At 38.9% G+C, this 16,736-nt stretch overlaps 2 protein-coding genes across 2 annotated transcripts in view; both read right to left on the reverse strand.

Moving 5' to 3' along the window:
• LOC105730302 (olfactory receptor 5A1) overlaps nucleotides 1-16,736 on the reverse strand; it is a 181,425-nt gene that overhangs the window by 67,453 nt on the left and 97,236 nt on the right. The gene's annotated exons all lie outside the window — the stretch shown is intronic.
• On the reverse strand, nucleotides 14,369-15,304 carry LOC105730313 (olfactory receptor 5AN1). Its single transcript, XM_012471419.2, has one exon. It carries the CDS (start codon nucleotides 15,302-15,304, stop codon nucleotides 14,369-14,371), a length of 936 nt encoding a protein of 311 aa, XP_012326842.2.

Consider the following 16,736-nt stretch of genomic DNA (forward strand, 5'->3'; position numbering starts at 1 on the left):
TTGAGCAGTGTATTAAAGAGCAATACTGAGCCAAAGCCTTCAGGAGTATTTGTGGGCCATGGTCACCTATTTTATCCCAGTGACAATGGTCAAGACAGGTGATAAAACATGCAGCTCCAGGTCTAATCATCTGTATCTTGGTCTGGAAAGACTATCTGACCACTGCCTTATGTATAAGATGGTCTAGGACACAGAGCATCTGGGAGCTCTTATTAGCTCCATGGAGGGTTAGTCCCATGCTCTGTCTCTGCTCAAGGAGGGTAATGGAAGAGAAAGTTGTTGTCAGATATTTAGTTACCCACTTTGTCACTACTGTAAAGAGTACTGTGGTAAATATTCTGCATATAACTCTTTGTGCAGTTCTCTGTTTCTCCATGGTAAACTTCTAAAAATAGAAAGGTAAGAAAAGAGTATGTACGTTTAAAAGAGTGGGTACAGGAGCAAAGGAAATCACCTTTTACTTGTTACAGTTCTGTACAGTTTGAATTAATGTGTTGATTATTTTCAGAAAGCAAGTAGTATTTTTGTAATTGTAAAAGAAAAAATACTCTCATTGGTCACTTCCAAGCCTACAAGAACTATAAAGAGAGTCAGGATGTAGGTAGTAAAATATATAAAGAAAGAGAGCATTGATGAAAGACAGAGGAGTGCTGTAGCCATCAGCAAGTAGGAAGAAATGAGTCTCTAAGGCAACTCCTGGGAATGTTCCCCCATGCACAGGCTGGGGAAGTTAGCCAGAGACACCAAATGGTGAGGTCCTCCAGCATGGCTGCTCCTGTCATAGAAATGGAGGCTCCGATTCTCTTCAGTTGATGCACTCGACCATTTAGACCCTCTGGGTAGAGATTGTATACCCATGGCTGAAACTTTGGGTTTTATTTTGGCTTCCCATGATCATCTGCCAACAGAAACCTGCACCACAGATCTAAACAAAGCAACATTTTAAAAATGGAAACCAAAAGTGGGCATTAAATGCTGTTAATCAGCCTATGAATTGGCAGGAATTTGGTTTCATGCACATTCACCCCAGAAAGTCCCATTCCCTCTGAGCATTCTGACAAAACCAGGTCTCAAGGCCTGCAAATTTTTATGCCAGTTTCTATAATAAATTTTTGTCAATTCTTTAGGAGTTGCTTTTTGATCCTGTCTGTGAAATTCAAGCTTTCTGAATCAAACACAAAGGGGCATGAACACTCCCTCTCACACTGTGCTGCTGCTTTGTGGCACCCCTTGTGACTGCATCCATGCAAGCCAGTCAAGGAGAAAAGCCCCTGGTCCACAGCAACCTGCCACTGGGCACTGGGGCTGCATATGTGCCTCTTACAATTTGCAACCATATTCTTCTATATCTGACTTAAATATGTCCCTTATCTCACATTGCTCTTTTCAGAGAAGTAAAAATTAAATGATAATATTAGCAACTAAGAGGACGGTTACCTCGGGAGACAAAGAAAGAAGACAAAGAAAAATTCACTGTGCACGTGTATTTTTCCAGTTTTTCTACGTGCTGAGTTTGTATTGTTTTTAGTGTTAATATTTGTATGTTTCCTTTTGAGGCAAAGGCAGAATCAATGAAGATTTACAAAGTATAAACATACCACACTAGAAGAAACATATTTTTCTGAATATGAGGTGAATCTAAGTGATTAAACGTCCTATGTGTCTTGAAAGTTCTCTACAATGCCTTGCCAATGAAGTAGAATATATCTCTTATTATGCTGCAAAGACCTGACATCTAAAAATGCTAATAGAGCTTGCAAATTCAAATGTCCTCTGGTGTTAAGCTTGTTACCCAAGTGAGTGAGGAGAGCCTAGTAAAAGGGCATATGGACTACTGTGTGGCTGGAGAGGGGCTGCAACTAATTTTACAGGAGAGACCCCATCTAAAGAACAACTGGCTCATAGCACCGGTGGACAGTTATCTTACAGGAATGTTGAACCCACAGCTAAAAGATCCTTTGAATTTTTAAGAGAAAGTACAAATTGAGATTTACATGACTAAGTAAAATGTCTTGATTTTGAAACAAAGAATAAGCTGAAGAAACTTGCCTCTAGGGTACTTGCTTGAGACATACTGGAAGAAGAAAACTGCTGTAAGGACACATCCGTAAGAAACCAGGAAGAGATTGGGATCAAGATACCAGCAAAAGGTTGTGTTTTAGAGAAGAGGGCATTCTTTCCTCTGAGGAGGATGAAAAGGTAGACATATATAGACACACGACTAGTAAAACAGGTCCTTTGTCAGAAGGAAGCATTAACGACTGGTACAGAAAATGTAGGGAGTTCCCTATGGCAAAGATTTTCAAACTTCATAGCAATAGGCCCTTTTATCAAAAGAATGAAAATCTAATATACAAACCTGATCAAACAAAGTGGTCAACACTGGAGCAGGAGGAGAGCTACAGTCCCACCCATGAGGGTGACTCCTGCTTTGCTGGCCAACATCCAACCACAAAAACTGCTACTACAAGTCACACAGTGGACAAATGAAGGCTTCTAGAAATGAGTAGTGACAGAAGGACCCTCCATTCAATATAGAAACAGGAGTCAAAGACACTGATTTTAACTGATTTTAATTGAAAAACAACAGGGCATATATTCATGAAGTCTTGGGATTCTACATTAATTACCATAAAGGATAACTGGGTGTTGGGAATAAGTAGAAATATTACTGGAAACATCACCTAGAAGTGGAAAGAGAACTAGACCTGCCACTAGGTGGCCTGGGATTGAAGCTCAGCTTTACTGCACACTGGGTGACCTTGGATAACCTTGTCAGGTCTCAAGTGTCCTCTTAATTGTTTAAGGATCAACCACGGATACTCATTTCATTTCTTCTTCAGTAAATATCTCACATTTTACTGTAAGACTATTTTTTAAAATCAAAGCTTTGTTAGCATACACAATTTTATATAGTTAGCTTTTTTAGTTATTAGTTGTACTAAATCAAAGTCACCCTTAAATACACAGTGGAGAATGGTTATATTTTTAAATACTGAAAAGAAACAAATACATCTTTTTTAACCAAAGTACTCATATGTTTTTTAATTGACCCAGTGATAATAACTCTAGTAGCCAACTGCATTGATACAGTAATCCTGCAAATTTAGTTTAGTTTGTTTTTTATTCCTAACTTCAGACAATGCAGATTTCAAACTAACAACAATCAAAAAAGACAAGGAAGGCATTACATCATGGTAAAGAGTTTAATTCAATAAAAAGACTATTCTAAATACATATCCACTCAACACAGAAGCACCCAAATTCATAAAGCAAGTTCTTAGAGACATACAAATAGATATATATGCCCACGCAATAATAATGGAAGTCTTCAACAGTCCACTGACAGTCTCAGACAGATCATTGAGGCAGAAAATTAACAAAGATATTCAAGATCTAAACTCAGCATATGACCAGATGAATCTGATAGACATTTACAGAAGTCTCCACCTAAAAATCAACAGAATATACATTCTTCTCATTGCCTCATGGCACATAGTCTTAAATTTAATACATAATTGGACATAAAACAATCTTCAACAAATGCAAAAGAATGAAAATCATACCAAATACACTCTTGGACAGCAGTACAATAAAAATAAAAGTCAAGGCTGGGTGCAGTGGCTCATGCCTGTAATCCCAGCACTTTGGGAGGCCATTCTTTTTTTTTTCCTAAGTTTTTTATTTGTGTGCATAGAGGTGTTCATAGCAGTTTCTGAATTTTGAATGTCAGCACTAACATTACCCTCATCATTTCTAATTGTGTTTATTGAGAGATTCTCTTTTTACTTTTTAATTAGTCTAGCTAGTGATCTATGTATTTTATTACTTTTTTTTAAAAGTCTCTCAATTCATTGATCTTTTGGATTTTTTATTTTTAGTGTCTTGATTTCCTTCAGTGAAACTCTGATTTTTGTTATTTCTCTTCTTCTGCTAGCTTCGGAATTGATTTGTTCTTGCTTCTCTAATTCTTTCAGTTGTGAAGTTAGGTTGTTAATTTGAGATCATTTTAACTTTTTGATGTGGTCACTTAGTGCTATGAATTTCCCTCATCACACTGCTTTAGCTGTGTCCCAGATATTCTGGTATGTTGTATCTTTGTTCTAATTATTTTCAAAGAACTTCTTAATTTCTGCCTTAATGTCATTATTAAGACCCAAAAGTCATTCAGGAGCATGTTGTTTAATTTCCATGTATTTGTATGGCTTTAAGTTATTTCTTTAGTCTTGACATTTATTTTAATTCATTTTTTAATTTATTTTATTTTTGAGACAGACTCTTGCTCTCTTGCCTGGGCTGGAGTGCAGTGGTGTGATCTTGGCTCACTGCAACCTCCGCCTCCCAAGTTCAAGTGATTCTCCTGCCTCAGCCTCCTGAGTAGCTGGGATTACAGGTGACTACCACCATGCCAGGCTAATTTTTGTATCTTTAGTAGAGACAGGATTTCACTATGTTGGCCAGGCTGGTCTCGAACTCCTGACCAAAAGTGATCTGCCCCCCTTGGCCTCCCAAAGTGCTGGGATTACAGGCATGAACCATTGCACCTGGCCTTGACTTTTATTTTTATTGCACTGTGGTCCAAGAGTGTGTTTGGTATGATTTTCATTCTTTTGCATTTGTTGAAGTTTTTTTTATGTCCAATTATGTGTTCAATTTAAGACTATGTGCCATAAGGCAATGAGAGGAATGTATATTCTGTTGTTTTTTGGGTGGAGACTTCTGTAAAGGTCTATCAGATCCATTTGATCCTATGCTGAGTTTAGGTCCTGAATATCTTTGTTAATTTTCTGCTTCAATGATCTGTCTGAGACTGTCAGTGGGGTGAAGTCTTTCACTATTACTATGTGGCAGTCTATGTCTATTTGTATGTCTCTAAGAACTTGCTTTATGAATTTGGGTGCTTCTGTGTTGAGTGGATACGTATTTAGAATAGTCTTCTTATTGAATTAAACTCTTTACCATGATGTAATGCCCTTCCTTGTCTTTTTTGATTGTTGTTAGTTTGAAATCTGCTTTGTCTGAAGTTAGGAATAAAAAACAAACTAAACTAAATTTGCAGGATTACTGTATCTTAATGCAGTTGGCTACTAGTGTTATTATCACTGGGTCAATTAAAAAACATATGAGTACTTTGGTTAAAAAAGATGTATTTGTTTCTTTTCAGTATTTAAAAATATAACCATTCTCCACTGTGTATTTAAGGGTGACTTTGATTTAGTACAACTAATAACTAAAAAAACTAAACTATATAAAATTGTTTGTGTATACTAAACAAAGCTTTGATTTTAAAAAATAGTCTTACAGTAAAATGTGAGATATTTACTGAAGAAGAAATGAAATGAGTATCCGTGGTTGATCCTTAAACAATTAAGAGGACACTTGAGACCTGACAAGGTTATCCAAGGTCACCCAGTGTGCAGTAAAGCTGAGCTTCAATCCCAGGCCATCTAGTGGCAGGTCTAGTTCTCTTTCCACTTCTAGGTGATGTTTCCAGTAATATTTCTACTTATTCCCAACACCCAGTTATCCTTTATGGTAATTAATGTAGAATCCCAAGACTTCATGAATATATGCCCTGTTGTTTTTCAATTAAAATCAGTTAAAATCAGTGTCTTTGACGCCTGTTTCTGTACTGAATGGAGGATCCTGCCTCACTATTCATTTCTAGAAAGCCTTCATTTATCCATGTGTGATATTTAGTAGTAGTTTTTGTGGTTGGATGTTGGCCAGCAAAGCAGGGGTCACCCTCATGGGTGGGACTGTAGCTCTCCTCCTGCTCCAGTGTTGATCACTTTGTCTGATCAGGTTTGTATATTAGATTTTCATTCTTTTCATAAAAGGGCCTATTGCTGTGAAGTTTGAAAATCTTTGCCATAGAGAACTCCCTACCATTTTCTCTACCAGTCCTTAATGCTTCCTTCTGACAAATGGCCTGTATTATTAGTTGTATGTGTATATATGTCTAGCTTTCCATCCTCCTCAGAAGAAAGAATGCCCTCTTCTCTAAAACACAACCTTTTGCTGGTATCTTAATCCCAATCTCTTCCTGGTTTCTTATGGACGTGTCCTTATAGCAGTTTTCTTCTTCCAGTATGTCTCAAGCAAGTACCCTAGAGGCAAGTTTTGTTCATTTTACTCTTTGTTTAGAATCAAGACATTTTAGTTAGTCACGTAAATCTCAATTTCTACTTTCTTTTGAACATTCAAAGGATCTTTTAGCCTAGGGTGCAACATTCCTGAAAGATAACTGTCCACTGGTGTTGTAAGTCAGTTATCCTTTAGATAGGGTCTTTTTTGTAAAATTAGTTGCAGCCCCTCTGCAATCACACAGTAGCCCGTATGCCTTTTTACTAGGCCCTCCTCACTCACTTGGGTAACAGGCTTAACACCATAGGACATTTGAATTTGCAACTTGTATTATCATTTTGGATGTCATGACCTTGTAGCATAACTAGAGAGATATTCTATTTCATTGTCAAGTCATTGTAGAACACTTCCAAGAAACACAGGAACATTTAATCCCTTTGATTCGCCTTATATTCAGAAAAAATATGTTTCTTTTAGTATGGTATGTTTATACTTTGTACATATCCTCCATTGATTTTGCTTTTGCCTCATAACAGAAATGTACAAATGTTAATACTAAAAACAGTATAAACTCAGGACATAGAAAAACTGCCGAAACACATGTGCACAGGTTAATGAGTGAGTGCAGAATGAAGGAATCATGTGCTCTTTCCAATTACTGCTTCTTTCTTTATCCCCTGAGGTACCCATTATCTTAATTGCTACCATTATCATTTAATCTTTACTTCTCTGAAAAGAACACTGTGAGATGAGGGACAAATTCAAGTCAGAAATAGGACAGTAGAGTTGCAAATTGTAAGAGGAACATATTTAGACCCAGTTTGCAGTGGCAGGCTGCTGTGAACCAGCGGCTATGCACCCTGACTGGCTTGCAGGGATGCAGTTAGAAGGGGTGGCAGAAAGCACCAGGCTGGTGTGCGAGGGAGTGTTCATGCCGCTTTGTGTTTCAGTCAGAAAGCTTGAATTTCACAGATAGGATCAAAAAGCAATTCCTAAAGAATTGACAAAAATTTATTATAGAAACTGGCATACAACTTTGAAGGCCCTGAAACCTGTTTTTTTCAGAATACTCAGAGGGAATGTGTCATTCTAGGGTGAAGGTGTATGAAACCAAATTCCTGCCAATTCATAGGCTGATTAACAGAATTGTATACCCACTTTTGGTTTTCATTTTTAAAATATTGCTTTGTTTAGATCTGTCGTGCAGGTTCTCCATTTCTATGACAGGAGCAGCCTTGCTGGAGGGCCTCACTGTTTTGTGCCTCTGGCTAACTTCCTGAGCCTATGCATGGGGGAGCGTTCCCAGGAGTTGCCTCAGGAACTCATTTCTTCCTACTTGCGGATGTCCACAGCACTCCTTTGCCTTTTCATCAATACCCTGTTTCTTTACATATTTTACTACCTGCAGCCTGGCTCTCTTTATTGTTCTTGTAGCCTGGAAGTGACCAAAGGGAGTATTTTTTCTTTTAGAATTACAAAAATACTACTTGTTTTCTGAAATTAATCAACTAATTAATGCAAACTGTACAGAATTTTAATAAGTAAAAGGTGATTCCTTTTGTTCCTTTATCCACTCTCTTAAACATACATACTCTTTGCTAACCTATCTACTTTTAGAAATTTACCATGGAGAAACACATAACTGCACAAAGATTTACATGTAGGATGTTTGACACAGTACTGTTTATAGTAGCGAGAAAGTGGGTAACTAAATGTCTGCCAATGACTTTCTCTTCCATTACCCTCCTTGAGCAGAGATAGGGCATGGGCCCAATCCCCCCTGGAGATAGTAAGAGCTCCTAGATGCTCTGTGTCCTAGACCATCTTATACATGAGGCAGTGGTCAGATAGTCTTTCCAGATCAAGATACGGGTGATTAGACCTGTAGCTGTGTGTTTTATCACTTGTCTTGACCATTGTCACTGGGATAAAATAGATGATCATGGCCCACAAATACTCTTTAAGGCTTTGGCTCAGTATTGCTCTTCAATACACTGCTCAAATTATTTCCTTTATGTCTTCACACCTTTATCTGTTGCCTATGGCATAGTTTTTTCCAAATTCGTCCCTGGATCTTTCCTCAATGTGGGCTTAACTAGACTACATGGGGCCTTGCCTTGTATTATGATTTATTTTACATCCTTTATTTGTAGGTTGTTGTTGTTTTCTCTATTATGATAATGTCTCTGGCATAGGGAGGAGTTCTGGAAGCTGGAGCATAGATGCAGGATAGCCTTAGCTACACCAGTAACTCCTGCACAAATTGTGCTTTTAGCTTTGGTGGTTAAAAACCATAAACATTCTGCAGTTGTCTATTACTTATTTTGTCTTTTTTTCCATAAGGTGGTTACCTATAAAGATTCCTCTGAATTCCTTACCTTCACATATTCTGTTTATTCTAACTTGCCATAACACAATCTTCCTTTCCAAATCAGTGAATTCTTCCTTTGGTTTCTGCTCACATACTATGTTTTTGGTTTCTGCACACATACTATGTTTACTGATTAAATAAATATGACCCAGCTACTCTAAATAATATTAAGCAGGGACACTATGCAAACATTAAAAATGTTTATTTTTATGTACTGACATGGAAGGTTATCTTTAGTCGACAAAAAAACAAGTTGCAGAATAGCATATTCAGAGAAAGTCTAGTCTTACCTTTGTTTAAAAGAAAAAAGAATACTTCACATACACACAAATATTAAAACAAAAGAACCAAACTGTGTGTAGCTAACACATAGTTATGAAAAAAAAAATCTACAAGATAACAGCCTCAACCTATCACAGTGGTTATCTCATGGTCCTTCTTGTGAATCCAAATGATGTAAAGCTTTCATCAAAAAAGATGTATGTATACAGAATATTTTCCCAACAATTTTAAGGAATTCAGGATATATCAGGAACTCCTCTGATGTATCTCATTGGTCTTTGTCTCTCTGGAGAACTCATATATTCATTTCTTTTCTTCACTGTGTTGCTGCAGCTTCTTAACTGGACTCCAGAGCCCTCCTAGTGCAATTTTCATTCACAGGTAGCTGACCAATTGTTTTCTGTGGGTGATGAGAGTTGAGATCTCTGACTCTCCATCTTGCTTATGTCACTTAAACAGCTTCCTAATTCACTGATATTTGTAAGGGCAAGAATATCTTAGATATACTTTGCTCTTTTCTGTATTAATTTCATAATTACTTTTAGTTTCCACAGCAGATATACCATGATTTTGATTGGTAGTTTATGTAATTCATACATTAATTGGTTAGAATAGAAATTTTTACAATTTTGATTCAGTCTGTGGCATTTGGCAACAACAGTGACAAATCAGCCATGGAAGTTTCTCCATCCCTTTATTTTGAGCCTATGAGTGTCATTACATGTGAGATGGGTCTCTTGAAGACAGGATATTATTGGGTCTTGCTTTTTTATCCTGCTTGCCACTCTATGCCTTTTAAGTGGGGCATTTAGCTCATTTGCATTCAATGTTAATATTGATATATGTGGGTTTGATTTTGTCATTGTGCTGTCAGCTGGTTATTATGTTGACTTGCTTGTGTGATTGCTTTATAGTGACCCTGGTCTCTATGTTTAACTGTGTTTTTGTATTAGCTGGTAGCAGTTTTTCCTTTCTATATTTACTGATCCTTTCAAGATCTCTTGTAAGGAAGGTCTGGTGTCTGGTAGCAATGGAGTCCCTGAACATTTGCTTATCTGAGAAAGATTGTATTATTCCTTCACTTAGGAAGCTTAGTTTGGCTGGATATAAAATTCTTGGTTGAGGTTTTTTTTTTTTTTTTTTTTTTTTGAGAATGTTGAAGGTAAAACCCCAATCTTTTCTGGCTTGTAGGGTACTAGTGGAGAGGTCTGCTGTTAGCCTGATAGGGATCCTTTTGTAGATGACTCACTCTTTCTCTCCAGCTGCCTTTCAACATTCTTTTATTTTGACCTTGAAAAATATAATGATTATGTGTCTTGGGGATTATTTTCTTGTGTATCTATTTCCTGAATTTGACTTTTGGCCTCTCTAGCAAGGTTGGGGATGTTTTCATGCACAATATTCTGAAATATATTTTCCAAGTTGTTTTATTTCTTCCCCTCCCTTTCAGGGATGCCAATTATTTGTAGATTTGGCCTCTTTACATAACCCATACTTCTTGGATGTTTTGTTCGTTTCTTTTTATTTTCTTCATTTGTGTCTGACTGTCTTATTTCAGAGAACCAACTATCAAGCTCTGAGATTCTTTCCTCAGCTTGGTTTATTCTACTGTTAATACTTGTGATTGCATTGTGAAATTCTTGTGTTATTCACCTCTGTCAGACCCATTAGGTTCTTTTTTATACTGGCAAATTTGTCTTTCAGCTTCTGTGTCACTTTATTGTGATTCTTATTTTTCTTGGATTGGGTTTTGCGATCCTCCTGAATCTCAATGATCTTTTTTTCTATCCATATTCTGAATTCTATTTCTGTCATTTCAGCCAGTTTGGCCTGGTTAAGAACCTTTGTTGGAGAACTTGTGTGATCATTTTGAGGATATATGATACTTTGGCCATTTGAGTTACCATAGTTCTTACATGAGTTTTTTCTCATCTCTGCATGGGGGTGTTCCTTTAACTGCAGAGTAGTTTGAGTAGTCAACTGACTTACATTCTGGATGTTTTCACTGGGCCAAGGCTTTGTATAGGATCTTTATTTGAAGCTGACTTCTAATCTCTGGTTTCAGAGGCGGGTATGTTAGTGAGATATTTTTGGTGTTGAAGCTTTGAGATGTAATTCAGCAGGGGATCCCTAGGCTTACTGGCCAGTTGGAAGACTCTTGCTCAGTTGTGCGGCGCCTGTATATTTCCTCACAGTTGCATCTGTGTTCCCTCTCAGTACTCTGAAAGTGTGGGTTCCTTTCCCCCCTGAGTGTTGGCTGTAGTTGATGATTCAGCACTCCTGGGCTGCCCACTGCAGCTCTGGGGTTATCTCAATGTTTATGTTCCTTCCTCAGCTTAGAGACAGCAAAGGAAGAGATCTTAGTATTGGTTGTAGCCAAGGGTCATTTGTTTGACTCCTGGGGGCTCCACCTCAGAAAGATGCAGTCAGTGATTGCACTGATGGAGGGTATGTGTTTTGGGTTCAAGCCAGGGGTTCCCTGTCTGGTAATGAGCTGTGGCAGGGGGGTTGTGTGGGACCCGTGAGAGAAAACCGGCTTCTTCTTGGGTTGACTGCAGATTGTTAGATGTGTGGATAAGGCACTTAAAGTCTTTGCTCCTTCATTAGTCTGAGGATGGCAAGGACAGTTCCACTGCAGAGGCAGTGGCATAGAGGCTTTCAGTTGTCCCTGGAAGCTCTGTCTAGGGAGTTGCTGATTTGGTACTGGCTTGATAGCTCTGGCAGGGAGTGGCTGGAGGCCCAGGCCTGAGGACTTTCCTGGTGAGAAGATATGGGAATGAAAACTCACGTAACACTCTGGCCACTTTTCCATAGGGCTGCTTCTATATGCTTGGGGCCTACTCCACTACCTAGTGACCTCAGATTTTCAAGAACCTGGAAGTGTCACCAGTGAAGTCTATGAGACAGCAAAGATGGTAGCCTGTCCTTTTTTCTGAGAGCTTTGTCCCAGGGAGGTATGCACCTTTTGCTGACCCAAAGGCAGCAGTAGGAAAACCCCAGTTGAGAGGTTCCACCCAGTGAGGAGGAACAGGATTGGGATACACTTAAAAAACAGTCAGTCTGGCCAGGTTTTGGTAGAGTAGCTGTGCTTTGCTGGGGGTCTACTTCAGTCCCCAGTCACCTCAGACACTTCAAAGACCAAAGGCTGGAGTTGCTAAGTCACCAAAACAGCAAAGATGGTAACTCACTTCTCCCTCTGGGAGTGCTTCTCAGGGAGAATTCAGATCTTTGATAGCTGGAGAGCTTGGGTGGGGGTGGCTGCAGGATCCAGTTGGGAGGTCCTGCCTAGTGAAAAGGATGGGATTGGGCACCCACCTAAAGCACAGTTTGGCCATGTTTTGGTAGAGCAGCTGTGCTGTTCTAGGCTGGGTGATCTCTTCCACCCCGGGTCAGCTTCAAGAACAGCTAAGGCTGTTCTTCCTGAAGGTTGGAACAGCTAAGGCATCTGAACAGCAAAGATGGCAGCACACCTTTTCCTTTTGAGCTCCTTCTTAGGGAAGTGCAATGCCACTACTGGTAGCTGCCTGGAATTCCAAGCCAATGGATCTTATCTTGTGAGGTACCAAGGAAGTGGGGCCTGTGGGTTGCTGCTGCTCAGCCCCCTGGATTCAGCCTCTTTCCTCAGGGTATATACAGGAGTCCAACCTCCAACTTTGTTGGAGCTGTAGCTACTTTTATCAGAAAACCCAAGTTATCTAAGCCTCTGAGGTCTTCACAAATGCCTGAGTGGCTGCCCTGCCAAGGCTCCACACAGCTCTGTGTGTTAGACTGAAGACTGAAGGCCCTCGTGGAGTGGGTTCACAAGGAGATCTCCTGACTTGAGGGTTGAAAAGACCTAATGCTCACCCCTTCTGCTCCTTTCCATGACAGCCACTTACACTAGTGGCTTCCGGTCATCCATCTTGTCCACTCCTCCCTATTTGTCTTAAGGTTTGAATTGGCATTCTTTTTTCAATTCTTTCAATTCACAGTTTTGTTACTTTAATATATTTCTTTTCAAAAGATTATTACTTCTGATTTTAGCATTGGCTGCATCTCATAAATATTGCTGTATTTTATTCATATTTACCTTGTATATTAATAGGCAATTTGGCACCTTATACACTCAGGGGTATTGAAGAAGAGAGGAGGCTTTGATATCTGCAATATTAGTTTGGATTCTGACCGCTTCACTTATTAGCTGTGTTTCTTAATTCCTCTGACCTAAGTGTATTCATCTATCAAGTTGGTATAACAATAAAACTTAGCTCAGATGAAGCCATTTAAATTCTTTGAACATAGAAAGCACTCAATAAATAATAATACATAACCATGTATAGTGTTTTTTTATATGCTGGAGTCACTATTCTGAGTTTTCCACAAGTATCAACTCAATCAACTTAAACAACTGCAAAATAGATACATAATATCTCATTTTACAGATGAGAAAACTGAGGCACAAAAGATTGTGTGGCTTGCCGAGTATCACACTTCTTGGGAGTGGCAGAGCCTGAATTTGAAGCCAGGCAGTTGGTCTAGGAGAAAATTGGTTAACTACTGCTGCATAACAAACTGCAAAATCTGATTGCAATGTTCTGTTATTGTCACTCATGTATCCTCAGATCAACTGGAGATCAGCTGAGACTGGCTGATGCAGAGTAGGCTTAAATGTATGACTTCTCCAAACATGACTGTAGGTTAGGTTGTCTAGGTTGAGTTTGACTGAGATGCCTTGACCCATGTTTCTTTCCTCTCCTGGATTCAATAAGCTACCCAGTCAAACAAGAGAACATTTTCTAAATTTAATGGTGGAGAAAAAGAAAAGTTTGAGTCTCACAATATCAGATACTGCTATTGGCTGTGAACTTTGAATACCATCTACCATTATAAATTCCCACTAGATGCTAGATACAAGAAATCAAGTCATCGAACTCATAAGTAAATGTCATTGGAGGAACCATATCCTTGTTTCTACCCCACTTCAGGATTAAAATCACCTCCTTCTTCTTTATGCTACAGCTGGTGTAGGCAAGGAAACTGCCAAAAACTTATTAGATGATTAGTGCTGAGAGAGGTCTTAGGCAAACTGCACCTATTTCAGATTGCCCTTTCTTAAAGTCACAACCAGGCCAATATATTGCTTTTCCCCCTTTCCAATGGCAGAACCCCTGTGTCTGTTTATTCTCTCCTGTCCAGAAACAGAATAATCAATGGTTAACACCATGTCTTTATTATGCTGTATCAGCATATATGGGAGATGATGTTTCTGAACTCCTGGGGGTCTCTGCCAGGCCTCATTTCTCTAGGGGTGATGTCCTAACATTCAGCCATCTTCAATCTGAGAAGCCACAAGAAACAAAAGATTTCTAAATCTTGTTGTTTCATAAATACTTTTAGATAGATAATAAATGACGAGGCCACACCTGATGTAGGGTAAAAATAATGAATCTCCAGGACCTAAAGATCCTGATGTCTGTGGCATCGAGTCATCTGTTGGTCCATATTGGCATATTTTCTGCATCAAATCAAGCCTTCTTTGTCCAAAGGCAGTAGGAAGTATGAATTCTATTATAGTCCATTCATGGTCATTTTGTGGGTTAAGGGGATTCTGACAGGCTAAATCTGGCAGAAATCTCAGAATTTGTAAACTCAGCAGCACCTTCTCTTTTGCAGCCTCTTTAAGGCATCCTTAATTTCTTTATTCCTCAAACTGTAAATCAAGGGATTTAACATGGGAATGACCACAGTGTAGAAAACTGATGCAAATCTGTCGAAGCTGGAAGAACCACCAGAGCTGGAACTCAAATAGACAAAGATTCCTGATGTATAGAAGAGGGAAACAGCTGTCAGATGAGAAGCACAGGTGTTGAATGCCTTGGACCTGCCTTTAGCTGAAGTAATCTTCATGATGGAGATGCCAATATAGCCATAGGATATCATGATAACTAGGGCACTTGCTATCCCAAAGAACATGGTTAATATAGCAGTCATAACTTGTACAAAGAAGGTGTCTGTACAGGACAAGATTAACAGTTGGGGCATGTCACAGAAGAAATGTCTGATGACATTCGACCCACAGAAGTGGAGTTGAAGCAAAGCACCAATTTGGGATAAAGAAGCAGTGAGGCCAGCCATGTAGGCTCCCAGTACCATCCGAATACAGAGGGTGGGTGACATAACGGATGAATAAAGCAGGGGTTTACAAATGGCAGCATAACGATCATAAGCCATGGCCGTCATGAGACAAGACTCACTCAGCCCCATTGTTGAAAAGATAAAGTACTGAATAATACAACCAACAAAGGTGATAGTTTGCTGTTCCTGTAAGAAGTTGGAGAGCATCTTGGGGACGGTGGAGCTGATATAGCAGACATCTATGAAGGACAGATTACTGAGGAAGAAATACATGGGTGTATGGAGGTGGGAATCCATCCTTATTATAAAAATGAGGGACAGGTTCCAGGCCAGAGATGTAATGTAGATCACCAGAAATATAATGAAGAGCACTGAAATGATTCTGGGAAAATCTGAGAATCCCAGCAGGATGAAATGGGTGATTCCTGTAATATTTCCTCCTCCAGTCATTGGCACTGTGCCCCTAATATCAGAAAGGAGAAAAGAGAATGGATTGCTAACTCAAGTGAAATGATAACATTATCATCTTCATATGTGTACATCTTTTCCTCCAATGAGCACTGGAAAAGGAGAAATGTTTTACTGTTCTGGTAGAAAGACCCCAACTTTTATTCTTGAATTTTCAACATGTACCTGCACAATGCTTCAGTTTCTCCATTAATTCATAGGGTATCATGAGAATTAAAAAATGTATTTAAAAAGTTGACTGATAATTTTTTAAAAATATGCCATAGAAATGCTGAGAGTATTATTTAAAATGTAAAGATCACTAATTAAGATCATTGTTTTTCTTAAAAAAGACCTCTGATGATTCATTATATAACCGTTGCTTTAAAATTATGAAAGCTGAGGCCAGGTGTGGTGGCTCATGCCTGTAATCCTAGAACTTTGGGAGGCTGAAGTGGGTAGATCACCTGAGGTCAGGAGTTTGAGACCAGCCCGGCCAACATGGCAAAACCCTATCTCTACTAAAAATACAAAAATTAGCTGGGCATGGTTGCACAGGCTTCTTATCCCAGCTACTTGGGAGGCTGAGGCAGGAAAATCACTTGAACCCAGGAGGTGGAGGTTGCAGAGAACTGAGATTGTGCCACTGATCTCCAGCCTGGGCAACCGAGCTGTCTAAAAAAAAAATTATAAATTATTAAATGGCATCCTTCCAAAACATATTTGATGGACAAGAGTCCTGTACTGGATTGTTATCTATGTAGATTTAAAATATTTTTTATTTTACCCTTTAGAAAAATTACTTTCCCTGTTTATAATAACTTATCCTACTTTAAGAAAAATGTACTTAATATAACATATCCAAACTGGATTTAACAATATCATAAATTCTGATAATATTTTGAGGCAGACACAGCATGAGTGTTCAATAAAGTTACGGAACAAGTCTTCTCAGGGAAGCCTTCATACAAAGCATTCCAGAAGGAGGCTAGTGCAGCTCACTCTTGACCCCAACTATTGCCTCAATTTTAGGGTATTCGGGAAACAGCATAGTAATGTGGCTGAAGGTTCAGACTTTGGAGTTTTAGTTCCAATACCTTCTTCTTCTACTAACTTGTACCAGTGACATAAAAACATTAAGCTTGATTTACTACTAATAACGTAAGGACAACAAAAGCTTTGAACTTCCCAGGTTACTGGGAAGGTTATAAGTGAAAATCCAGGCAAAAGCTTAGCACACAATTAGGTACACAGCAATTGTTCAGTAGACGTTGGGTATTGTTATCATGGATTGCTTGCAAATAACCATGAGTGACAGTTATACCTGTGGGTAGAAATGTGAAAAGTAATATTTTCATGGGTTAATTTGAGGGAGTTCATGAGACAGCATCAGCCCTATAGACAGCCAGGCATCCTTGCCTCTAGGCAGTTGTAG

This window comes from Aotus nancymaae, unplaced genomic scaffold (genome assembly GCF_030222135.1).
Source record: "Aotus nancymaae isolate 86718 unplaced genomic scaffold, 86718_ANA_hifiasm-v0.15.2.pri h1tg000059l, whole genome shotgun sequence".
Classification (NCBI taxonomy): Eukaryota; Metazoa; Chordata; class Mammalia; order Primates; family Aotidae; genus Aotus; species Aotus nancymaae.

Bases quoted from the DNA above. Each gene is read 5' to 3' on its own strand.
- LOC105730313 (XM_012471419.2), bottom strand. From the start codon at position 15,304: ATGACTGGAGGAGGAAATATTACAGGAATCACCCATTTCATCCTGCTG.